Source organism: Abramis brama (genome assembly GCF_963993115.1).
Source record: "Abramis brama genome assembly, chromosome: 24".
Classification (NCBI taxonomy): domain Eukaryota; kingdom Metazoa; phylum Chordata; class Actinopteri; order Cypriniformes; family Leuciscidae; genus Abramis; species Abramis brama.
In genome coordinates, this window is record NC_139986.1 from 3,186,991 (window position 1) to 3,212,823 (window position 25,833).

Consider the following 25,833-nt stretch of genomic DNA (forward strand, 5'->3'; position numbering starts at 1 on the left):
ACAACAGTCACCGCTGTCTCCTTGGCTGAAGGTAATTTGGGCAAGGGGATGAAATGTGCCGCCTTCGAGAACCGGTCCACTACGGTTAAAACAACCGTCATGCCATTAGAGGGCGGGAGGGCGGTGACAAAATCTTGCGCTATGTGGGACCAGGGTCTCGAAGGGACAGACAGCGGATGGAGTAACCCATCAGGAGGTCGTTTAGATGTCTTACCACTGGCACAAACTGAGCAAGCCAAAACAAAACTGTGTATGTCGCGAGCCATTAATGGCCACCAGAATCGTTGCTTTACTAAACAGCTAGTCCGGTTTACTCCTGGATGACAAGCAATGTTGGAGCAATGACCCCATCGAATGACTTCGGACCATAACTCCTCCAGTACAAACAATCGACTCGGTGGGCAACCGGGCGGAGGCGTTACCCCTTCTAAGGCCGACTTGACCTTCGATTCGACCTCCCATGTGAGTGTGGAGATAACTATCTTCTCGGGCAAAATGCACTCGGGAGTATCCGGGTGTTCGGATGGATCAAAAATGCGAGATAAAGAATCGGGTTTGATGTTTTTGGACCCGGGGCGGTACGAGAGAGAAAAGTCAAAACGTCCGGAAAAAAGTGCCCATCGAGCCTGCCTGGAGTTGAGTCTTATAGCAGATCTAATATATTCAAGGTTCTTATGATCGGTCCAAACGATAAAAGGTACCCCCGACCCTTCTAACCAATGACGCCACTCCTCCAACGCTAACTTGACGGCCAACAACTCTCTGTTACCAATGTCATAATTACGTTCGGCAGGTGATAAACGGTGGGACAAAAACGTGCAAAGGTGCATCTTGTCGTCTGAGGAAGAACGTTGGGATAGAACTGCACCTACCCCCACCTCTGACATGTCGACCTCCATCATGAACTGACGTGTGGGATCAGGGGCGACTAAGATGGGAGCCGAAACGAAGCGGCTTTTGAGGTTGACGAATACAGCCTCGGCTGTATCGGACCACCTGAACGTCGTTCTGGGGGAGGTCAAGGCAGTTAGAGGTGCGGCTAGTTGGCTGAAGTTGCGAATGAAACGCCGATAGAAGTTGGCGAACCCCAGAAACCTCTGTAGGGCCTTACGGGAATCTGGACTTGGCCAATCTACCACAGCCTTAACCTTGTCAGGATCCATACGCACTGCCTCAGAAGAGACGATGTAACCTAGGAAAGGAACAGACTGTGCATGAAAAGCGCATTTCTCCGCCTTGACAAAAAGCCCATTCTCTAGCAACCTCTGAAGCACTCGTCTGACATGTTGAACGTGTTCCTGGAGAGACGAAGAAAAAATCAATATGTCATCCAGGTAGACATATATGAACTGAAAAAATCAGAAATATATTTCTCTATGGCCTCCCTTTCCGGAACAGAAAGTGAGTAAAGGTTGCCCTTAGGCGGAGACTTACCTGGGAGTAAATCTATAGCACAGTCATAGGGACGATGCAGAGGGAGAGAAGCAACACGGGACTTACTGAACACCTGAAATCCACTGCCTCCTCCTGAAAAACAGAACTAGACACAGACGAACAGGCAGACACAAGACAAGACTCATGACATTGAGTGCCCCAAGATGAGACAGAATGGTGTCCCCAGTCAACCCTCGGGTTATGCTGGACCAGCCAAGGGTGACCGAGGACAATGGGAGCCAGGGGTGAGTCCAGGAGGAGAAATGATGCTTGTTCTGAGTGGTTGCCAGATGTGATAAGTGTCAGAGGGGTAGTGGTAAGTGTTATGGCGGGGAGTTCTTGACCATTGAGTGCGCTGACTGAAATGGTGTTCTTGAGAGAGGTGACGGGTATCTTGAGTCTCTGTGCTAGTGTATAGTCCATACAATTTCCCTCCGCCCCAGAGTCCAGAAGAGCCTGACAGGTGTGGGACCGGGCTGCCCAAAGCAGTCTTACCGGGAGGAGAGTAGAGGATGATGTCTTACCGACGGAGATCCCGCCCGACAGTAGCCTCCTGTTAACTGTAGAGCTCGGTCGTGAAGGGCAGGTCTTCAGGAAGTGTCCGGCTCCCCCGCAGTAGAGGCACAGACCCCTGGACCTCCGTCGCTCTCTCTCCTCCCGGGAAAGCCGAGCTCTACCCACCTGCATGGGCTTGAGATCAAGAACGGGGCTGACCGCATCGCCGGCACTGGCCTGAGGGCATCCGACGCTCACGGAAAGCTGGGCCGCCCTGGTTCGTTGCTCCAGCGCCAACTCGATGAGACCGTTGAGACTTCCGGGCAGGTCCAGGATGATTATCTTCTCTAGGATGCGGTCAGCCAGCCCATGCAGGAACATGTCCCACTGCGCTTCCTCGTTCCAGTGGCACTCGGCTGCCAGGGTTCGAAAGTCAATTGAGTACTCCGACACCGAGCGATTGCCTTGGCGAAGGTCAGCGAGTAGACGAGTACACTTCTCATCTCCCTCGAAAGTGCCTGGAACGAGGAACAGCATAGATGTTGGTTTTCCCACACCGCCGTTCCCCACAGAGCCACCCGTCCTGATAGTAGTGTGAGCACAAGAGCCACTTTGGATTCCTCCGTGCTGAAAGTCTGTGGTTGGAGGGAAAAGAACATGGAACATTTAATTAAAAATGCTCTACAATAGTTCGGCTCACTAGAATAAGACTCTGGGGTAGGCAGGCGAGGTTCAGGTGGGCAGCTGGATGCTGGTAGTGTGAGGGGAACAGGCGGTGGGCTGGGCGCAGTGGAACAAGCTAGATGTTGAAGCTGTTGGGTGAGCTCGGACACCTGTGCTACCAAGGTTTGTACTGCTCGTCCTGTGCTGGTCAGATCTTCCTCCTGTAGATCCATTCTGGAAGTGTAGTGTGACAGGAACTCATGCAGATTTGAAGTACTTGCTGAATCCATGATGGTCAGAGCGTTCTGTCAGGAAATGATACGAAGATTCAAGTGCAAGTCAAATAAAGGTTTATTAAGAGTGTTGGTCAGATGCAGGTTGAGTGATGATGGTTGATAGTCCAGTGAAGGCACTTGGTAGCACAGGGATGCTGAGAACAGCCCGATCCTCTCTGGTGAAGAGATGGTGAAGATGATAATAAAGAAACAGAGACGGAGCGGGAACCGGCAACCAGGAAGTGGATGGCGTGGAAAACTGAAGTGCAGGAACAACGATGAACACAGGAGACGGCGACAAGCGGAACATACGGGAACTGGAAACAGACAGGAACACACATGGGAACATCCACAACGCTCTGACAAAGACAAGGTGAAAACAGAGGGACTAAATAGGGTTAGCTGATCAGCTGCAGCTGGTGTGCTGATCAGACACAGCTGGTGTGCTGATCAGCTGCAGTGATCAGCGACCCCGCCCACATGCACACACACACACACACAATGCAAGACGAGACGAAAGGAGACAGTGAATTCATAAACCTTGACAAAAACATGCCGTAATGTACCCTGAGTGTAAACGCATTCATCTTGAAGCGTGCAAGCGATTTGCAAAGATTAATATAAATATTAATATAAAGGCTAATAAACATTACACTTACTTCTTCTGGAGGTATCCTTTTTTTCAGGAGCAGCTTCTTAGCAAAACCAGCTTTACTGACCCTCGTTTGTAAAGCTGTCTGGTGTGTGAAATGATTTGCACAAACATGAAAGCATGTGGGGAATCCCCGCGAGGGAATCCCCGCGTCAATGCTTTGGGCATATTCACTTCAAAAACAAAACTCAGCCACTGCATCTTCAGCAGTTCGGATTTAGGAACATCAGCATGACTGCTGTGTTCCTTATTACACCCAAGAACAGAACACCACAATCGCTTAGATGACGCCATTCTGCTCCAGCATATCAACAATGCACTATGATGACAGGCAGCTGCTCACGAGCGAGGGCGGGTCTGTGTTTGAAACGCTGCTGTCAATCAACCATCATGGGAGGGGCTTCGATTTTGTGACGTCACAAAATCGAACGGCTTGATTTGAGATGGGGTAAAACATATAAGGAGATTTAAAAAAAAAAAAACACTGGATGGATTTTTATCATTTTATGATGGTTGTGTACAGGCACTGCCAACACACATTTCAGTACAATCAACTTGTAAAAGTGCCTGTACCATTATATGACCCCTTTAAGATGTCTTGCAACAAGCTGTCTTTCATTTTACTCACTTTTTTCCAGGTCTATGAGCCCATATGAGTTCATATGTCATATGCGATATATTGAAAATTATAAGCACTAGTTTCCCATATATTGAAATGTATGTAAGGATTCTGATTGGCTTGCATGGCTTTATCCTTCTCCCTACACTGCCGCCCATAAGTTTGGCATAATTATGATGGCGATCGATGGCGTATTTATGCGGGTTGATGTAAATTACAACTTTTTTGAAAACGATGTTTTGTGCACAATGTTACTATTGAAAACAGAGTGGGGAAAATATTTGTTTATCTAAATACCCGGCTATGTGTAAATGTGGTCTTAGTGTTCAGAGTTGTTTGGTTGTTTTCTACATGTTTCCTGTGAAGATTTCCATTAAAGTGTGTTCCTGTATTCTCCTTCGTCGCACGAGTCATTGCTACAACCAAGCACATTACACACATAGGGCCCTATTTTAATGATCTGAAACGCAAGTATCAAGCGCAAAACGCAAGTAACTTTGTGGGCGGGTCTTGGGCGTTGTTGCTATTATACCGGCGGGATAAATGACTCTTGTCTAAAATGGGTTGGTCTGAAGTAGCTTCATTACTCATAGGTGTGGTTTGGGCGTAACGTGAAATAAACCAATCAGAGCGTCATCTCACATTCCCTTTAAGAGCAGGTGCGCTTGCTCTATAGCGGATTCCTATTATAACGGCAGATTTGCCAGGCGCACGCGAGGAGCGGTTCACAGCCGAGGAGAACGTTGTTCTCGTCAGGGCCGTAAAACACAGAGAAGTGACATTGGGGATGGAGAAACACCCAAATTAGCTTCGGTTAAACAGGCGTATGATAATTTGGGTAAATGTGTAAGCTAGATGTATGCTTTTATAATAAACTGTCTATCTATCTATCTATCTATCTATCTATCTATTAGGGGTGTGACGAGACACTTACTCCACGAGACGAGACGAGACACGAGATTGGGTTCACGAGAACGAGACGAGACGAGATTTTTACACAATTTTTAAGAAATCCTCAATGATGAAATGTATGAATGGAAAATAGTATTTTATTCAACTGAAAATCACAAAATGCAAAACAATTTAGGTGCATTTTGAAATCAACTTGTAATGAATGTTATTTTACTTCTATTTTAATGAATTCTATGCAGTAAAGGACATGCAAACACTGCAAAATGTTTTGCTATAAACTCTACCGTCTGGCTTCTCCCCTGTACGATTTCACATGAGAAATCTAAATCCTTTCCACAAATCGAACATAAAAAAAAACTAAAACAGTATAAATAAAATTAATATAAATAACTGAAATAACACTTTAAATGCAAACAGTAAGTGTGTATCCATAATCAAAGTAGCCTACTGCTCTCTCAAAACTACAAGATCAAAACCGAAAAAATTTTTTTCTTCAAGCATGAAAAAGAGATAAATTAACTACACAGAACAGACTAAGATTATGGTCATGTTCTTTTTCAAGAATATAAGCATGTCGACGATTTCTGGCAGCAGTTGAGACCTTTGGGCAGTAACTAGGGCTGCACGATATGAGGAAAAGCTGCGATGTGCGATAACATTGTTTAATATTGCGATGTCGATATGACTTGTGATATGTGAATGTTAGCTATACTGTTCTCATGTCTTAGTGCTTTAATAGGTTCTTTGCGCGATAGGTCAAATGTTTACCTGCCTGGTTCAGATTACAGTATTTTAGCGCGATTTTGGCACGATCCGTTTCGTGGAGATTCGTAAAGGACAACGGGCGTCGGGACGCAAGATTCGATCGTTTCATTTCGTATAGTGTGTCATAGTGGGCGACAACCTACGCGTCTGCGATGCTTCAGGACATCACGACAGAAAGACTAGCATGTTTAATTTTAACGGTCCTCCACGACGGGTTGAGTGTGAGCGAGAGTGAGTGTGCGCGAGTGAGTGAGAGTGCGAGCAACAGTGAGTGTGCGTGTGCGCGCGCGAGTGAGCGTGTGTGTGTGTGTGCGCGCGCGCGAGTGAGCGTGTGTGTGTGTGTGTGCGCGCGCGCGAGTGAGTGAGTGAGCGAGGGACAGTAAGTGTGTGTGTGCGCGGAGTGTGTGTGTGATTGGCCCGGCACACAAATGATTTAAAAGTGGCAGGGGCATCTTCAATACTAATTTCACCCTCACGCTCCATCACGCTGACATCACAACAACTCACGAAACAAAGTTTCACCTCGACGAGAAATCTCGTTGCGTTTTAATCTCGCGAGATCTCATAACACGAGATCTCGTCACACCCCTACTATCTATCTATCGTAATAATGTATGATTTGCAAAAATGATAACTGCTGCGTCTGTGTGTAGATGAGAGAATCAAAGTGTATGCGCGTTGTGCACATGCTACATTGATTATGCCCCTTAAAATAGCATATGAATAACATGCGCAGCAGCGCAACGCGCCACTGACTTTAAACTGTTTTTTTTCGGTCAGTGGCGGAATTTTTTTCTAAACCTACAAAATAGCATGAGGGAACGTTTGCGCCGGAACACGCCTCCTCTTTTCGCTGGGCAAGTGTATTTCTTAGTTAACCGACGTGCGTCTGTGGAGGGAAAAGTCCACTTTGCGCGGGTGCAAAATAGGAATGATACATGCGTCGGTGTACAAAGTCAAATGCGCTGGGTGCAAGATAGGGCCCTTAGGCTATTAATAAGTTTAATACAAGGCAAAACTGGCACAGTCACAATTAATGACAAATATTTTCACAAAAAAATATTGAAATGGTTGGTGTGTTTTTTTTCACACTTTGTTCTAAACCGTTTTTCTTTTTCTTTTTTTGTTGGCATAAAAAAAATGCGATAGTATTTCCTTGCCTACCCTGACGTGCATTTGAGTGAAACACTACTGGAACAGAAACAAATGACTTGTTCAAGACTTGATTTTGTCAGTGGGGAATTGATTGGATGGTTGTGTTTTGCTATTGGCTGATCTCATGTGAGTGACAGGTTGCCCCGCCATCGTCATCATGGAAGAGAAGAGATGCTGCAAGAGGGAGGGGAAGTTATTCTGAATTCATGGAACATGAATTATAATGATGTGCATGGATAAAGCATTTATAATAAATACTGCAGTATTAAAAAAAAAAAAAAAAAAAAATTGTTTGATTTTGATTCAATAGTGACTAATGGATTTTCAAAGTTTTATTTAAGATTAAAGGTCTAAAAATAGCGAAACAAAATTATGAAATAATCTGAAAGCAGCAAAAATCCTGAATGCATGATGAATGTCCCAAAGAAGAACAACACAATTAACTTTGATTAAACACCTTCGCTAAAATGCAATATAACGTCTGAGTTCAACATAATGTGAGAATACACTCTACAGACACTCTGAAGAACAGGTCCACTAGTTTTGAAGGATCACTACTGGATGAAAATAGTTGCATTAACGCAGACAATCTGGAAGCCATCTTGATTTATTGCATGTAGGTTAAGATGAAAATCACCCTGTGGAAGAAACAATGCAATAAAGACATTTCAGTTCCATGCTCACAATAAATAAAAGCATAGATGTTTAAATGGAATGTAAAAGCCAAACCTTTAGACCTACTTTAGACTTAAATGATGATTCTATGGTGATGAGTTCTTGAGAAATTAAAATTAAATACATTTTTCCTAATAATTTTATATTACATTCAACATGCATATAAAAATGACAAACACAACCCAAACCTTCCTGTGCTCACCTCCACTCCTGCTTCCACAAAAAGTGAACCATTTAATGAGGAAGACAGAGGGGTTCGTCCCGACTGAATACATGAATGTGTATCTTAAATGTCTTTACAGCTTGCAGCTCAACTGATGAATAAAGCTCATCGATGGACTGCCCTGTAAGAGAACACAAAGTTACTGCTTCAAGGCTTGATTTCATTCATCTGAAATTATAATATTAATAAAGATGAAAATCTCACTCAGAATAAGGGCCAATCTGATTTTTATAGGATCAGTCAATCTGTTAGGGCAAGGCAGGAAAGTGAATCCTATATCCTGTAAAGGGTCTGAGACAATGAAATCACAAAAAAATAAAAATAAATATATTTTAAGATAAACTGAGCGGTTTGAATTGAATATAAGAAATCATTAGTTGATGTAAAAGATTGACATCTCTCAATCAAACAACACATTCAGAAATGTGCATATGAATTTATATACCATATTCAAAAGTTTGGGGTCTGTTAGATTTATTATCACCAAGGCTGCATTTCATCGATCAAAAATAAATTAAATACAGTAAAAATGTGAAATATTATTACAATTTAAACTAGCTGTTTTCTATGTGATTATACTGTAAAATGTAATTTATTCCTGTGATCAAACCTGAATTTTCAGCATCATTACTCCAGTCTTCAGTGTCACATGATCCTTTAGAAATCATTCTAATATGATGATTTACTGCTCAAGAAACATTTATGATTATTATCAAAGTCGAAAACAGTTAATATTTCTGTGAAAACCGTGATACCTTTTTTCAGAGTTATTTTGACCAATATAGTTCAAAAGCAGGGCATTTATTTGAAATTGAAATCATTTGTAACATTACTTTAGTGTAACTTTTGATACATTTAATGCACAAATTTAGTGACACTGATCTCACCGCAGCTTTTGTAGGTCACCGTGAGTCTGTCTGAGTTGCACACTGTGTGAAGAGGCCATTGGTGATCCTGAGAGTAAACCCAATTCATCTGAACAATACTCAGAATCAGAACCAACAACATATTATGACACAGACGTAACTTCATAGCCTTTCAGTTTGACCCAGAATCTGACTAACTTCTCATGAATTTTAGGTGAAATACGCGGAACGAGGCAACTTAACTTCTCATTTGTGTCAAATAATAATGCCAGCATGTCACAAGTTTCACTTCCCGTATTCACTAACAAGGTTTTATTGACATGATCTCATAGACACTTCCGGAAATCCAACTGAATATAATATTTTTTTTTATTGTAATTTTTGGGGAATTATTTGTATATTTTGACACGACTGGAGTGTTTTAATTCCAAATGTATGCGTGGCACCATAAAGCATGGCATGGGAAACGTAATGGTATTGGGGATTGTATATGTCTGCAAGTCATGCAGGTCTTCCAATGAAGCCCAGCAGGAGAATGGCTGTTGTAATCAAAAACACAGGAGAACCAATAAAATATTAATAACTAATTACATTGTAGTCAATGTATGCTTTTTTCCCCTTGAGCTTTTTGTTTTCTATGCCTATTTTACATAACGTTAGCCTCATAGCATAATTGCCTAAGTCATATTAAAAAAAAAAAAATAAAAAAAACTTTACCTTTTACCATATCATTTTGTCATTTTAATACCTTAACACACTAAAACATACTCCTCATATTTTGATTGTTTAATAGAACCTGAAGAGCCATTAAAAGCAAATATTGTGCAAATATACTCTCCGGACATCACTTTTGGCCATTACTGTAGGCCCATCCATCCATTAAATCCACAATCAAGTAAAGTCACACACATTCCAGCAATGCATGCTGTTGTTCCAAAACACATTCTTAAAGTCCCCTGTGGTGAAAATCCAGCTTTTAATGTTGTTTATATCTCTATGTGGTGTTTTTAATATGCTTTAAAACAAACCATGTGCAAATTCACAAGTCAACAGCATTGCTGAGTATTTTCTTCTTAAATCTGCAGTGAACCAAAGATAGTCTCAAAAACGTGGTTTGAAATCGCTGGTGTTTCTGATGTCACAAACTACCTTGTAACCAATCAGATCAACGTGTGATCGTCAATGAGTGTATCTCTGAGCTGAGTGAGTGAGTGGTGGGGCTCAGTTGCATATTCATAGACCCACGTATACTAAATGAAGAAAGGGTTTTAGAAATACATTCAAGCTATTTTAAGGCATGAAGATTTTTTTTTCAAGGTAAAGACATTTAAATATGTGACCCTAGACCACAAAACCAGTCAAAAAGGTAAATTTTTTGAAATTGAGATTTATACATCATAAGATTTATACTCAAGCTTTTCATTGATGTATGTTTTTTTTAGGATAGGACAATATTTTTCCGAGATACAACTATTTGAAAATCTGGAATCTGAGGGTGCAAAAAAATCAAAAGTTTAAAATTTAAAGTTCTCCATTTATGTTTGCGAGTTTGCCGCATCCATTCACAGAAATATATTTTTTATATATTTACGGTAGGAAGTTTCTAAAATATCTTCATGGAACATGATCTTTACTTAAAATCCTATTGATTTTTGGCATAAAAGAAAATCGATAATTTTGACCAATACTGTCACAATTATGTTCTGTCTTGTCTTGTCTTGTCTGCACCTATTCTTGTTAGGCCCAATCCCAATTCTACCCCTTACCCCTTCACTTTCCCCTACCCCTCTGTTTTGCGCGTTCCTGTGAAGAGGTAGGGTTGTCTCGATTCTCTTTTGGTTGTAAGGGTAGGGGTAGGGGTAGGGGTAGGTGTAGGGGGAAGGGCCAGATAGCCCTTGAAACGAAGATTTTTCGGGACCACACTTCAAACGAAGGGGTATGAGAAATGTACCTGCATACACCGGCTACAGAGGCAACATGGCTGCCAATAATCATTTTCTTTATGTCTCATTCAATCTTGTGTTCATATTTACGGTCATGTTCTTCAAAGAAATGTTTGCAAAAAAATTGTTGAAGTTCGTTAACGTTAGTCCCGCAACATATTTTCATGTCTGATAACTGGTGAATGTAATTGCGGCAGGGAATTGGCTTATCTTTTACCGTACGTCTGCTATGAATGCATTGTTATTTTGTGGTTATATGTGAACACGATATAAACGAACAGTGCTTACACAGTTTCGTGTTTTTTGCAACATGATCAACCAGTCTTGTATGTTCTTTATCAAACAGGGACACCCGAGGAATCCCGGAGGCTCGCTGACAACGAGCAATGTTTCCTGAAGTCCAAAAATACTTAGGCGTCGAAGATATCGTCATCTCCGTTGTTTTCTGTGAACTTCAGAAGAAAAATGCAAAAAAATAGCTGCAACCCACGCAATTGAGATGACTACAGCTGACGGCGGCATCTTGGAAGTTTGTGATAAACATTGGCGCATCTCCTGTGACGTAGGCGCTAGCGACGACGTATAATGATGTGTAATGGTGTAGTAGTGGTGTCCCATTTCTTAGGGGAATATTTTCACCCCTACGCCTTGCCACTCTGTTTCAAGGAGCAAGGGTAAGGGGTAGGCGAAGGGGTATAAAATAGAATTGGGATTGGGCCTTAGTCCCTTATTAGTTAACCTTCATCCACCTGTGTCTAGTTAGTTCCCTCGTTTACCCTGTGTATATATTCTCCCCGTTCAATTCAGTCCCTTGTCGGTTATTGCTCATGTCTATGTATTACACGCTGTTGCTTCCTGTTTACCTGCCTGTGTACATTAAAGCTTTGTTATATTTTTGGAATCAAGCTTCGTCTGTCTGCTTCATCAGCCAAAGCGTGACAGAATAACTGACCAAACAAAGATGAACTTGATGGACTCACCCACGCTGCAGCTTCTCCTCCGCCCGGAGAACAGGCCCTAACTGGGTTACCTAGCCTGGATGATCCGGAATGGCGACCTCTCCCTCACAGCCAGCGAGCCCGAGGCACCCACCGAGGTCGTTCCTGAACCAGCCCCGGAGTTGATGCAGGCAGGTCAGTCCATCTCAGAGCCAGGAGCAAACTATAACCTGATAGACCTGTGGTCCACGGATCCTATTCCCACCCTCACATCATCATCTTCTTCACGGTCCTGTCCGGAAGTCTTCTGCCCATATCCCTGCCTGTTGTCCTCATCCCGTCTCCATCGCTGGTCAAGGCCAGCCCCCTGGATCCATCGGCACCACTTGTGTCGTGTAGCTCCTCGGCTCTGCCACAGCCGCTCGCTCTGTGCGGCTCATCCTCCGCGCCTCGGGCTCCCCTGCCACCAGTTCGGTTAGAGGCCGAGTCCCTGGCTACACCTCGGGCCTCCAGGCCCACACCACCACCTCGTCCTGTCAGCCCATTGCCCTCACCTCGACCCACCACTCCTTCATCACCTCCTCGGTCCGTCTCCCTGGAAGCTCTGCTGGGCTCGCTCAACACTCCAGGTTGGCCTTCAGCGGTCGACACCCAGCCGCAACCATGGACTTCCGGGATTCGGGCTACGCCCTCATCCTGCACCCCTTCGGCACCTTGGACTCCTCCTTTCCTCTGACCTCCCCGTCAGCCTCCCTCACCACATCGTCACCCTGGTCATCCGTCCCCACGTCACCACCTCAGTCCTGCAGGTCAGCGTCTCAGCTCCCGTCTTCCGGGTCTACAGTGTCGCCATGGTCCGTCAGCCGCTCGGTTCCACTGGTGCCTCTGCCGATCAGCCCCAGTGTTTCGTCTGCCCCCTCTGTCTGGACTCCACCCTGGCTCCTACCCCATCTGCACCACCATGGTGCCTGTGGCCGACGCCCCCAGGGTCCAGTCCGTCACCAGCTCCACACCCTCCAACGAAACCTCAGCCATTTTTTCAGTTTTTTTAACTTCTGTTATCATCATGGCGCGAGGACGTGCCTTTCCCAGGGGGCTGCAATGTCACAATTATGTTCTGTCTTATCTGCACCTGTTCTTGTTAGTCCCTTATTAGTTAACCTTCATCCACCTGTGTCTAGTTAGTGCCCTCGTTTACCCTGTGTATATATTCTCCCCGTTCAGTCCCTTGTCGGTTATTGTTCGTGTCTATGTATTACACGCTGTTGCGTCCTGTTCACCTGCCCGTGTACATTAAAGCTTTGTTATATTTTTGGAATCAAGCTTCGTCTGTCTGCTTCATCAGCCAAAGTGTGAAACATACAATGTATTGTTGGCTATTGCCACAAATATACCCGTGCGACTTGTGACTGGATTTGTGGTCCAGGGTCACATATGTCATTTTGGTGATCAAAGATGAGTTTTAGGGGATACAATTATTGAATACAGGGGGACTTTAAGATCTTGCAAGCTTTTAGACTGGTGTGATAAAGCTCATAATTATTGAGCAACACTTGTTGTCTGATGAAGGAATTGCTGTATTTGTGAAGCATTATTTGGTTTAAAAATACAAGGGTCATATGTATTAATTTGTATTTACACTCTAATTATTACAATCTCAATGTATTTTTTGCTGTGAAATGTCACTATCATTTGACTAATTGAGAAAAGTCAATGATTTATGTGAACTCTTGATGATTGTTAATGATTTCTGCAAATCACATTAAGATTATTTTCTTTATTCTCAATTCAAACACCTCATTTCAACGTACTGTGCGTAAATCTTATCATTAACGCTTTAGTGATATCTACAAAAGACCTTAAATACGTTTAGGGCTCACTTCATAACTTTACTTCTCATAATTAAATATTGTAGGAATTACTATAATACTATAATTACTATAATATTAATGTTATAATCTCATCTATATGTTATTTACAGTCTGGAATATGCGAGAGTTGAATGTCAGACTGACCTGATCTTGGGATCATCTTGACTTCGGACGCTCTGGTTCCATGGATGTGTTTTTCTCCAGTGGAAGAGGAAGTCCTGAGCCTTTATTAATCAGCATGAGGCTCTTCATGAGCACATAAGCCTGGAGCCTCCTCACCTCAGCAGAACATCTACTCTTCTACACACACCGTGAGTTCTACACTTTTAATAACTCTTTAGCATTAATACAAAAGTTTGGTTGTGTTTTAGTTGTGCTTTCCTCTTGCCATGCCTCACCTGATATATCTAATATGTTTACCAAATGGGCAGTCTATAATGTCAGTAGATTTCTAACATTAAAATGATCTGTTCTCCAGACAAGCATCAAGGCATCTTGTATACATCATGTCATTACAACCCAACCTCACTTTGCCCTCGGTAAGCGGCCGTATTCCCTTTGCCAAATCAAATTCAGATGAGTATAATCCATCTGAGTTTGTGGCTTTTGATGTTTTGAGGCCAAGGGGACCCCCGGATGAAGGTAAAGTCTTACCTGTGTTTGCATTTAAACATGCCCTAACCAAAATAATTTACCACAGTCTGTCAGTAAGTCTTTTTTTCTTCTTCTAGAAACACAAGCTGCAAGTCTCTCAGTATTGAGCGTTGACATGCGTGTGACAGAGAACAAAAAAGACCACAACACTCACAAGTACGTGAGCTCCAACCTCATCGTGCGCAGGAATAAAGAGTTCACCATCATCATCAAATTTAACCGGGACTTCAATAAACAGCAGGACAATGTGGAGTTGGAGTTCCTGATTGGTGAGATTCTGCATCCAGTAATGCATCTTAATGCATGATAAAGTACATCTGTAATGAAGAAGCAGTACATTACATTACTACATGAAATATCCCCATAGTCTAATACAGGTCATATCTGCTGTTCTGCTCATTTCACAGGCAGTTCACCTGATGAAAACAGGGGCACCTACATCATTTTGCCCATCGGTAAAGAGAAACCCGAAGTGCGCTGGAAGAGTCGTGTGGTGGAAACACAAGGAAATTATGTGACCGTTGGCGTAACACCAGACGCCAGCTCCATCATTGGCCGGTTTCGAATCTTTGTTGTAGTAGTGAGTGATTTGGGAAAACAGCGCACTGAGAGGAACACTGACACCGATGTCTATGTGCTGTTCAATCCTTGGGACCCTGGTGAGTAAAACAGTTACGCTTAAAGCAATAAGCCCTGTGAAGCCATGGTTTACAGTGAATTTAGAAAAAACCCTTAGCTGTTCTAAATTCACTACTCTATAAACAATGGCTTCACAGGGCTTATTGCTTTTATAAAATGGAAAGTTCATAAAAATATTATTTAAATATTGATGTAATGAGGTCACGGGTCTATATTTGTAGAGTAATTTATAACGGCTTCGAATGTGGCTCAACCAATAGAAATCAAGAGGCCCCTTTTATAAAATGTTGCATAGAAAACCGTCCTACATTTGATCTTACGATCATTTCTGAAATGTGCATACGTGATTCAGACAAGCGTGCCGCACAAGCCCTGCGCATAAAAAACATGCATACGCCTTCCAGAAGTGAAATTTATGATGGTGAAATTGTGGACAGCTGAATGGTTTCAGATCTCCGCCTTGTAAATGGCACCTAATTAATGTAATTTTCATATATAAATAGTACCAGTCAACGTCCAAATCCTTTACTTGAGAACTTACTTTACTTGATTTCCAAATACTCTCTGGCACAGAGAAAAGAGCATATATCTGCTCAGACCCTGATGTGGCACTAAGCACTTTTCCACGTAAAAAAAAGTTTTGGTAAATATGGACATTAACGTGGATTTTAGCGCACGCATGTTTTATAAATAAGGCACAAATACCGGAACCATCTGTTTAATAAACTGGGAACAAACTTTAATATTTTGAGCACTGACATAAACAAAGTTCATAAACAAATGCTTATGACGCATCATGTATATTGTATGTTTTTCTTCCCAGCGGATCACGTGTACATGGACAAAGATGAAGACAGACAGGAGTATGTGATGAATGATGTGGGGATCATATACAATGGAGAATTCAACAACATTACCTCCCGTTCATGGAACTTTGGACAGGTTGGTAGTAATCCAGAGTTTTTTTCCCCCCAGAAATAAACAAATGTTCTCCTATTGAGCTCATGTCCATATGCCATCACTAAACTCTTTCCCTGCCAGAGTATTGTGTTCAAGTTGCCAGTCAGTGCCAGCATTTTTAATCATATTCACCAATCTTTCATGAGGCAAAAATATTTTGTTGTATGAATATGTAAACATTGAATACTTCAAAACAAGGAAGGCATCAAGGTACGTCGGAATCCAATGTTAGCTTCACTTCCTCTCTCCTGAGATGCCTTCATCTGATAGATTTTTGAAGGAAGCATTGATGTATCCTTCGCTACCTTTGAAATCCCACAATCCTATGCTTTCCATTTTGTGACAGCTGAGCTAAAAAATACAGATGGCGTCTGAAAGTTTGCGGATGCTGGTCCTATTTGTGTGTACTTTTTTGAAAACTTAAGTTTTCAAAATGTAAGTTTTTGACCAGCATTTTCCACTTCTGATGTCATTTCCAGTCAGAAATTACTACTGTAGCGATTAAATATTTGTTTAGTTCTCACCAAAGCTCACTCTATTTTGCTTTAGATTTTTAAACTGTTACGTTGCCTCAGGAGTCTGTTTGAAATCAGTTTTGTGAGGTGCCTTAGTGTGCAAACGCTGCCTGCAGAGTCATTGCTTATAAGGCAGCGAGGCAACAAGTCAGCTGCCTAAATTTTTGGATGGAGCCATAGATGGACTAGAGTCCATCAACAGCCCTGAAACTTGATTAGCTAATCCAGGTGTGTTTGATTAGTGTTGAAGCTAAACCAAAGATGGGCTGAATCCAAAATCGCCGATGTACACTCGATGGCTGTTTTCATCGTTTTCATTCACTCCTTCAAGTGAACTGTATTAGTGGTCTGACATAGCGAATTGTGATTAAGGGTTTAGGGGGCAATTTGGAATCAGCCATGGTCTAATTATTGGGAGATACAAGGGTCCGTGGCTCTACTATTGGACAAAGCGTGACGGCTAACTTGGATCACATGTGCCTTGATAACCAATCAGATTACAGCCTTGGCGTCATTGAATTTCGTTCAGAGTTGTGCATTAGTCAATCACTATTTGCGGATACCATAGAAATGAATGAGAAGTAAACTGAATCCAACCTACAGTGGAATTGTCTGTGACTTCTCTTATAAAACAGCATTTATTCGGTGTAAACTCTAAAAATAGATCAATCCCATTCAAATGTTTAATAGCAAACATATTGAAGATTAGCTGATGATGGGCTGTCCATTCATTAAATGATAAGCTGACAAAATATTCACATTAAATGTGAAGCCTCTCCTTCATTGACACCCATTAAAAAAAAACATCTTCTGGTCTCCTCCACAGCATTACGCTATTTTTTACTGACCTTGAAGGCTTGCCTTAAAATGGCTTTGGATAAAACAGGATTTGACATCTATGAATTAACTTCTTATGTGTTTTCCTGTAGTTTGAACAGGGGGTTCTGGATGCCTGTCTTTTGGTTCTGGATTCTGGGAAAGTACCACTAGTTTTCCGTGGAAGTGCCACTGAAATTGTTCGGCAAGCATCAGCTCTGGTATGATTTGATAATAGTAATCAAAGTATGGGCAATTCCATTTTATATGAATACACATACATATAATACATGTTGTTTATTTAAGCATTTTTGTGGTATATATTTTCAGATGAACGCCCAGGACGATGATGGTGTCCTGGTTGGCAACTGGAGTGGCGATTACCCTGAAGGCACAGCGCCGACTGCCTGGACCGGAAGTCCTGAAATCCTGCTAAAATATGCCAAAGAGGGTGGTGAGCCTGTGTGCTTCGCTCAGTGCTGGGTGTTTGCCGGCGTGCTGAACACTCGTGAGTATGGCCACTGCGCATTCTTTGGGGCGTCCGTTTGAGAACGATTTCTTCATGATAGTTTAAAACATTTTCAGAATGTTTTACTTTAAACATTCTTTAAACAAACTTTAATACTTGTAGACTTGTGACATTTAACAACACATTTTACTCATAGACTGTAAAAAAATATGGACGTAGTGTCCGTGACGTCACCCGTAGGTTTCTGAAGAGCATTTTTGAAACTCACATTGGACGGAACCGGCCGTCGCCATCTTGGCAGCGAGTCACTCCCGGATAACCGGAAATGGGCAAAGACGTGGATTAGCTGAGGTGACATGACGTGACACTAACAAACAGCAGAAAAACGGCTAGTAGTGACAGCAGCGGCAATCCACCTGTCACTCAAGTGGCCACGCCCTTATTTATTCAGAACTATAACACTTAATATAATTTAAACAGATGAGTTATAAAAATATTCACCCCCATCACAGTTGTAATGAAGGGCAAAATTAGCTATATAGACCAAAACCACTTTTTGCACCAGGCTGTAAACACATTTTCTTCTGCTGTAAAGTTGGGCATATTAACATGGGCGGTATATGGGATTGACTCTCTTTTAGAGCCTGTCTCTACCGGCCAGTCGATGAATTGCAGTTTAAGTCACTTTCGTGTTGGATTTAAGAGAGAGAACGAAGGTTGCCGCTTGATTTTACCTCATATTTTCCAATATCTGTTCAACCTTCTACCCAGTTATGCGCTGTCTCGGGATCCCTGCACGGGTCATCACCAACTTCTGCTCTTCTCACGACAACACAGGAAACCTGAAGACAGACATTGTGCTGGACGAAGACGGGAAAGTGGACCGAAGCCGAACTACAGATTCAGTTTGGTGAGATACACAAATATTGTTATATTTAAGTGGTCCTAACTCCTATACTGCACAAAATGGGTGCCTTGGTTAATTTAATTTGCAGTTTTATCTCAGACATTGCATGATTTTTCCGTATTGAGTTAACGTACTATAAAGCCAATGTTATATAACTGACAGGTTGATTAGAAATACAGTTTAGTTTTTTCTTAAAGGAACTACCACTGCTGGAATGAGGTGTACACGAAGAGGCCTGATCTGCCGGAAAAATTCTCAGGCTGGCAGGTGATCGACGCCACCCCTCAGGAGACCAGTGATGGTATGATCTTTGCCATGACTTCTGGCACATCAGAAATATACCTGAAGTTATATATGAATTATTTTTCTTCTCTCATTCAGGTTTTTATCGATGTGGCCCGACGTCTGTCAATGCCATCAAAGAGGGAGAGCTCAGCTATCCGTTCGATGCAAAGTTTGTCTTTGCAGAGGTAAAAACATGTCAATTAGGGATGTGTCTGAAGCCTAAATCCGAATTTGGAAAGGCACGGAAAATGAATAACATTCTATGGAGCCCCTAAATGGACATGGTTAGGCTTACTGCGGTAGTCGGTTACAGTACATTTCACAGATTTCACTTTTCATGTGAAGATTGTAAGAAGAGATGAAGAGAAGAGAATTGTAAGAAGAGATCTTATCTTGTAAAATGTGTGGTCAGTACCACCGCTCCCTATACACAGAGTGTGCATGATCACAAATTAGAAAGCAAAAGTAAAAAGCATGTGTATTCAAAAGCAATATCGATACCTCGCATATTCTTGTAAGTACACACTCCTAGATACCCCCAAATTATATACAATTACCCAAATATAGAATTCAGAGAGAACACTAAAACGTTGCAATATAATTTTTCTTACCATTTTATATTTTAGAACACGTCATTTCCTTTCCGAACATAGGGTCCTATCTTACACCCGGTGCAATGAAGCGGCAAGTGTGACGCAAGTGTCTTTTGCTAGTTTCAGTCCGACGCAGTTATCATTTTCACGTCCTGCACCACGTTGTTTAAATAGCAAATGCATTTGCGCCCATTTGTGTGCCCATGGGTGTGTTGATCTGAAAACAAGGTGTGTTCTGGCGCATTGTTGGCGGGTTGCTATTTTGAGGCAACAGAAATAGACTGCTCCATTGACCAACTGAGACCTGGTCTAAAGTCAATGGCGCAATATTTTTTTTGTTATTTAGGAAGCGCGTTAGTAATGTGCGCCGATAGGCGGGTCTACAACGTGTGTACACTCTGCTTATTACACACAAAGGGATGCACAGCAGCACACAAACATGCCACATATTTAAAATAAAAGCATTACAATGCAAAATATTATTATTGTGTACTAGGGCTGTCAATCGATTAAAATTTTTATCGCGATTAATCACATGATTGTCATGAGTTAACTCGCGATTAATCACATTTAATCGCACATTTTTTATTTGTTCTAAATGTACCTTAAATTAATACTTTTCAAGTTTGTAATACTCTAATCAACATGGGCATGGATAAATATGGATGCTTTATGCAAATGTATGTTTATTATTGAAACCATAGTCAACATAGAGCATGAAGATGAGACATGTTTCAAAGGTCATAGATGTTTTTCAAAGAACTTGTTCATGTCTATTAGACACATGTAGAAAGAACAAAGAAATACCAGGTTGAGGTTCCCATTACTTCTCTTTCTTTGCACTGAGCAATCTACTAACACAAACATGTTTAGATTTTTGCATGACAGGGCAGCTCTTCTGAAAATGCTAAATGTACATTTATTATTTATTATTACATTAGTTTCTCTCTCTCTGTGCCCATTTTGATGAAACTAAATTCTCAATAACACTGTTTTCATTGGTATATTTTACTGTTTCTGTTGTCAAACAACGGAATGAATATGAAATGGTGACTGAAACGCGACCCATTAAGACATAACCAGCTCTCCCTTCCAAGATGTTAATCTGCACAAAAATCCTGATAATCGAGCCGTCGTCTAATGAAATCAAATACACATAAGATAAAGACAATATCTGTGCTGTGATTTCGGCTATACTTGCATGTAAAATTAGAGAAGCAACATAATATCTGTGTTTAACTGAGAGAGAGATAGAGAGAGAGAGAGAGAGAGAGAGAGAGAGAGAGAGAGAGAGAGAGAGAGGTGCGCGCGCGTGCTGGGAGAGCAGTACCGGCGGTACCGGTGGATTCTCAGAAACTAAATAAGGTTTGGGCGCTTTTTTGAAGGGAAAAAAAACGTTTCCCGTTTGAGTTCGGCCTTTCCACTATCAAATTCCTTCATGTAAATAACGAATTTGCCATGGCACGAGCGCAACTGGCATTCAAAGGGAATGGGAGATGAGACTCTGACTGGTTTAACGCACGTAAATCCCAAAACACACCCATTACTCATTATGAGAATAGGGACAACCCTTTTAGACCATGCGCCTGGTGCGCCGACCATTTTTCCCGTCGTTAAACAAGCAAAAGTAGATTCGGACATACGCTAAGTGAACTTGCGCCGTGCGCTTTAGACCATGAGCTTAGATCGTTAAAATAGGGCCAATAGTATTCAGCTTTGGACACATCCCTAATGTCATTTCTCGTTGATGTTTATACCTTTAGATTTAATTTACAAGACATTAAAATCTTAGCTACTGTACAAACATATGGACATAAAAAAATTACTTTCTCCTGTCTTCAGCTGAACAGTGATGTGATATACCATCAGTCTGATAAGCAGGGAAAAATGAAGATTCTCCATGTGGACACCGCATATGTTGGAAAGCTCGTTGTGACAAAAAAGCATGACAGTAGCGACTATGAGGACATCACTTATACCTATAAATATCCAGAAAGTAAGTTTCATTTCACATCATTCAACAGAATCAAAAAGCGATGTGACATTAGATCAGGAAAGCTTGCATTCAATGAAGCAATGCGACTCTGTCTCTGATACGACTCACACTCCGCATGTGAACTTTGGGATGTCACGGTAGCTTACAGTGGTTTCCTGAGAAATTTAATCCTTTAAGTGTTGGAAACTAAATTTGAACACAGGCCTTATAGAAGATATAGTTGACCATTTCCCAGGAACTTTTTTCCCCCCAGACCTGTTGCTGTCTGCGTTTCCATCGTGGTCTAAACTACCGTGAAGATTAGGCAAATTAGTCCGGTGACGTAGGCCTGCGTGCAACTTTCCAGTTCCTGCTGAATTTCATCCTCTGCATATAAGCTTAATAAAGCCTGAACCTCGTCATCGGTCCATCTGTCCTATTTTTTTAACTCCATGGTTGATTCGAATAGCAAACAACTCTTACTGCACGTACCGCAAAAGATTAAAAAAAATGGTGGTTGAAATAAAATGCTGGGTGTAGTCAATCAATCAAAATGTTCCGCGCCCAAGTCCCACCCCCGAAAGTTCCTGAACTTTGAAAAAGTACTACCTCATGAGAAGGGACTTTCTGAGGGGAAAATTTTTACCCGGAACTTCATTTAGACCCCTGGTTCCTAGGGTGGAAACACACCGAGTACCACCCCAAAGTCCCTAGTTCCTGGGGAACGTTCCTGAGGTGAAAACGTGGCTTTAGTGACTATGAAGTGATTAGAAAGAACCTTTTACCTTGCTAAGGTTGACACGCAGAATTCAATTCAAGGGCCTTGGTTTACAAATTTGGTGTGTTTACTGACCTTTTGCTCGCGACCTCATTTGGTCTAAAACATCTCAAAAGCCTTGAATGTTTATCTATCCTGGGTCATTTGATGTTCAAGGGTAGTCCAAATAAATTGTGTTGCCTTCTGGATTCTTGGATTGACAGATTAACAACACAGCTGGTTTCAATAACTAAAAAGCTCTCTAGATTCTTAGGAGACTCAGCAGAATCCTTCAGTTATTTAATTATCCAACAGACTTCCATAAGGATGCCAAACACCCTATGTACATGTGCACCAAACAACAGTGGTTTGACTGATGTTGTGGGAAGCAGTGGAAAATCCCAACAATTTACCTTCAACCCTTCTGACTCTAGAAACCGTCAAGGAGAGAGAGGCCTGGCAGAATGCAGAGCGTTCCGGCATGGCTACCAGGGATTACTTGCCACAGCCAGAAGCAGGAGTGACCATCGAGCTCCAGGCCGACACCATCAAAATGGGCGATGACTTCAAGCTGACGCTGAACATTAACAACCAGACCAGCCAGACCCGCACTATCAATGCTACCATCACTGGCTGTGTGGCGTTTTACACAGGCGTCATCAGCACGACCTTTAAGCTTGAAAACAAAGCTGCAACTGTGGAAGCCTCGAAGAGTGAGTCACAACTGTTTCAGTAAAACTGCACATTACTTTGAGATCGAGTTATAACAGCTCTAAGGAACTCTAGGAACACTGTTAATGGATTAGGCTACAGTGTGATCATAATATCTTTACAGCTGAGTCCCTGACGGTAGATGTCAATGCTAAGGAGTATACACCGTACCTGGTGGAGCAGGGAAAACTGCTCTTTGTGGTCTACGGGCATATTGAGGAAACCGACAAGTCCCTCTCCACGATGAAAGTAGTCACTCTCCAGCCTCCTAAACTCACATTAACGGTAAATACCCTCAATAACCATTCTTAAGGGAACTAGTGTGTAGGGCTTGGTATTGATACAGATTTCAAATTTTATTAAAATTCAGACTCAAATTTGATATTGATTTATTTAGAAATAATGTATATGTGTACATTTTTTCTTAATTGGATAACCCAAAAATGAGCCTTCTGTCATAATTTACTTACCCTCAGTGTTGTCCCAAACCTATATTTATTTTTTGATCGGTTGATTTTCATTGAAAGGACAAAAAATGGTAGAAAGAAGCAAACAAAAATGAACCTTAGAAAAAAATAACATGACTATCATCAAACCTTTGACTTGGACGCATCAAAGCGAAGTAAGTTATTGTAAGTGAATTCATAGTAAGTTAATTTTTCCTTCATGTCAGAAAGAGCTCAAGCGCATAGAGCACATTAGAAATAGGATGTGGCATGAGTTTACTGTCATGGATTTGTCATGTACCACATCCACAACTCTGCACCCACATCCAACGTGGACAGAATCACCGATTATAAATGGTCCATTTGGCTTTTGTACTGATAAAAGAACACAATAAGGGCTCATTCACACAAAACTAAAGCAAATCTAAAGCAAAAACGCGAGACGCGGGCAGTGGAATGAGGAAAAAACGCAAGGTCTCGAGATGCGTTTTTCAAAAGTTGAACTTTTTTTGACACTTTTTGCAGATTTGGCAGATTTTATGTAATCCTGGTCACATATTTATGTTATTTTATATAGGTTTTTCCAAACTTACCTGTGTACTTGTACAAAGAACTATGTAAAGGCACTAAACATTTGTTGGTGCTCTACAATATAATTCATCCACAGATGACTGGAACCCCCCAAGTTGGTAAAGAACTCATGATCAGTGTGGATTTCCAGAATCCCTATAATTTCATCCTGCAAAATGTTCAGCTCCGCCTTGATGGACCTGGTCTGATACCAATCAAAATGAAATCTTACAGGTAAACTTCATACTTATATCACCTGGCTGTTGAAATAAAGCAAATGCAAATTAATTAATAACTGTCTTGTCAACTATTCCACCACACAACCATAAACATGCCCAGACATATACAAAGACAAATTTATTTATTTTTGTAGATGTCCATATACATTTTCCATATCTTGTTTTATTCATAATTATCATTTTGTGTGAAAGATCCTGTTTATGTTGCGATCAGAAATGGGCAGTACAAAACTAAATACACCTTTGGCTGAATTCTCAAAATGTTTCGTCTCTTATGTCTTCCACTTGCAGCCAGATATTACCTGGTGGCTCAGTGAGATATAAAGTGTCAATGGTCCCTCAAACTCCTGGAAAGAAGGTGCTGATGGCTTGTCTAGACTGCCCTTTACTGAGACAGGTCACCAATCAGCTCGAAATCGAAATATTGAAAGTTGAAGAGTGAACAAGAGAAGGAAGAAGAAAAGAAGAGAAAACACAATTGCAGAGTTTCCAGCTGCTTTGCTTTGCTTCACCAATTTTAATTTGAAAGAGAATCAAATGATCAAATGTTACATTTCATACAAGTTAAAGGGATAGGTCACTCAAAAATTATTTCAACTCATGTTTCAAACCCATGTGACTTTCTTTGTGTGTGTGTGTGGAAAAAAGCAGGGTTTTTGGTCCATACACTTATTCATAGAGGATTTTGGTAAATCAGCAAGAGTGAACTGTAATAAATAGTGACATCCATTAAAATCTGTAGCGCTCTTCAATATGTGTTTTGTTTGGGTTAGGTAATACTAATACTGTATTAATGTATTGTTCATTTTCTCTGCTATAATGCCATTGACAATAAGCTGTACTAAAGCAAAATAACAATAAACATTTAGCATTAAAGCTTTTTTTGATGAATGGAATTATTTATATTGCACATTTTCAGATTGAACACCACCACCTCATATTTGCAAATTTATGAAGTTAATAATATGAACTGAAAAAGAATGGGTTCTGTTTTAATAACTGCTTGTCCATCTGTGGAAAGGTTACTACTTTTATTTTATTATTCACAAACACACGTTTACTTTGCTAAATGAAGACATTCCATATACTTATCCAAACCCTACAGAAAACGTTCTGCATTTTTATAATAAAAAAAATGTATATACTACATATTTATACCATTTTTACAAATGAGGGCATCACCAAAAAGGAGGTTGTCACATTTAAATTTTATGTGAGATTCACCCAAAGCTTTACAAATAAAGTTTCTAACAGATTAAGCTCAGTTCTGAGGACCAACACTCCTCAAGGTATAATTAAAGGGATAGTTCAGCCAAAATTGAGAATACTGTCATCTACCTTCGTTCCAAACCTGTATGACTTTCTTTCTTGTGTGGAACACAAAATATATATTTTTTTTTGGTTAAAAAATGTAAAATGAGATAAATGAGGACATTGTCATGATTAGCTGGATAAAGTAGCTCATGAAGAGGACAAAGAAATAATCTTTAATTCAATAATCCACAGGAGATGGGGTATAAACACAGGGAACACATCTGCTTTACAGACGAGACAGGACAAAGAACTGACTAAAACAGGGAGTACTTATGCCAAAACTAAATGAGAGAACATCTATGTTATGTATGTAACCCTTGTTCCCTGAAGGAGGGAACAAAGACGTACGTCAACGCACCAACAAAATTGGGATCGTGCCAGGGAGCCCTATCATCTACGAGTGTTAACAGAAGGAGCCAATGCACATTGGCATGTTAGATTTGCATCTCGTGCTCCGCCCCACAGCACGGATATAAATAGGAAGCGAATGCAAGCAC

The 25,833-nt window shown here is 41.3% G+C and overlaps 2 protein-coding genes across 2 annotated transcripts in view; one reads left to right on the plus strand and one right to left on the minus strand.

The window, feature by feature from the left end:
* Positions 1-8,920, minus strand: part of ly86 (lymphocyte antigen 86) — a 47,322-nt gene extending 38,402 nt beyond the window's left edge. Inside the window, exons 1-2 of the mRNA XM_084102438.1 lie at positions 8,756-8,920; positions 8,073-8,159 (exon numbers count right to left, since the gene is read on the minus strand). Coding sequence (XP_083958564.1) covers positions 8,073-8,159; positions 8,756-8,900 — 232 coding nt within the window. The 5' untranslated portion in view covers positions 8,901-8,920. The remainder of the gene's footprint in view (positions 1-8,072; positions 8,160-8,755) is intronic.
* Positions 8,921-11,716: 2,796 nt separating this feature from the next.
* Positions 11,717-24,755, plus strand: LOC311075540 (coagulation factor XIII A chain-like; the record flags this gene model as incomplete). The annotated part of the gene is made up of 16 exons (XM_084103036.1): positions 11,717-11,917; positions 12,015-12,424; positions 13,965-14,128; positions 14,218-14,409; positions 14,548-14,799; positions 15,603-15,721; positions 17,184-17,291; positions 17,401-17,578; positions 18,311-18,449; positions 18,644-18,747; positions 18,828-18,916; positions 21,167-21,320; positions 22,491-22,769; positions 22,892-23,052; positions 23,881-24,017; positions 24,314-24,755. The coding sequence occupies 16 exons, from the start codon at positions 11,717-11,719 to the stop codon at positions 24,462-24,464; spliced, it is 2,838 nt and encodes a 945-aa protein (XP_083959162.1). The 3' UTR covers positions 24,465-24,755.
* Between the last annotated feature and the right edge of the window lie 1,078 nt (positions 24,756-25,833).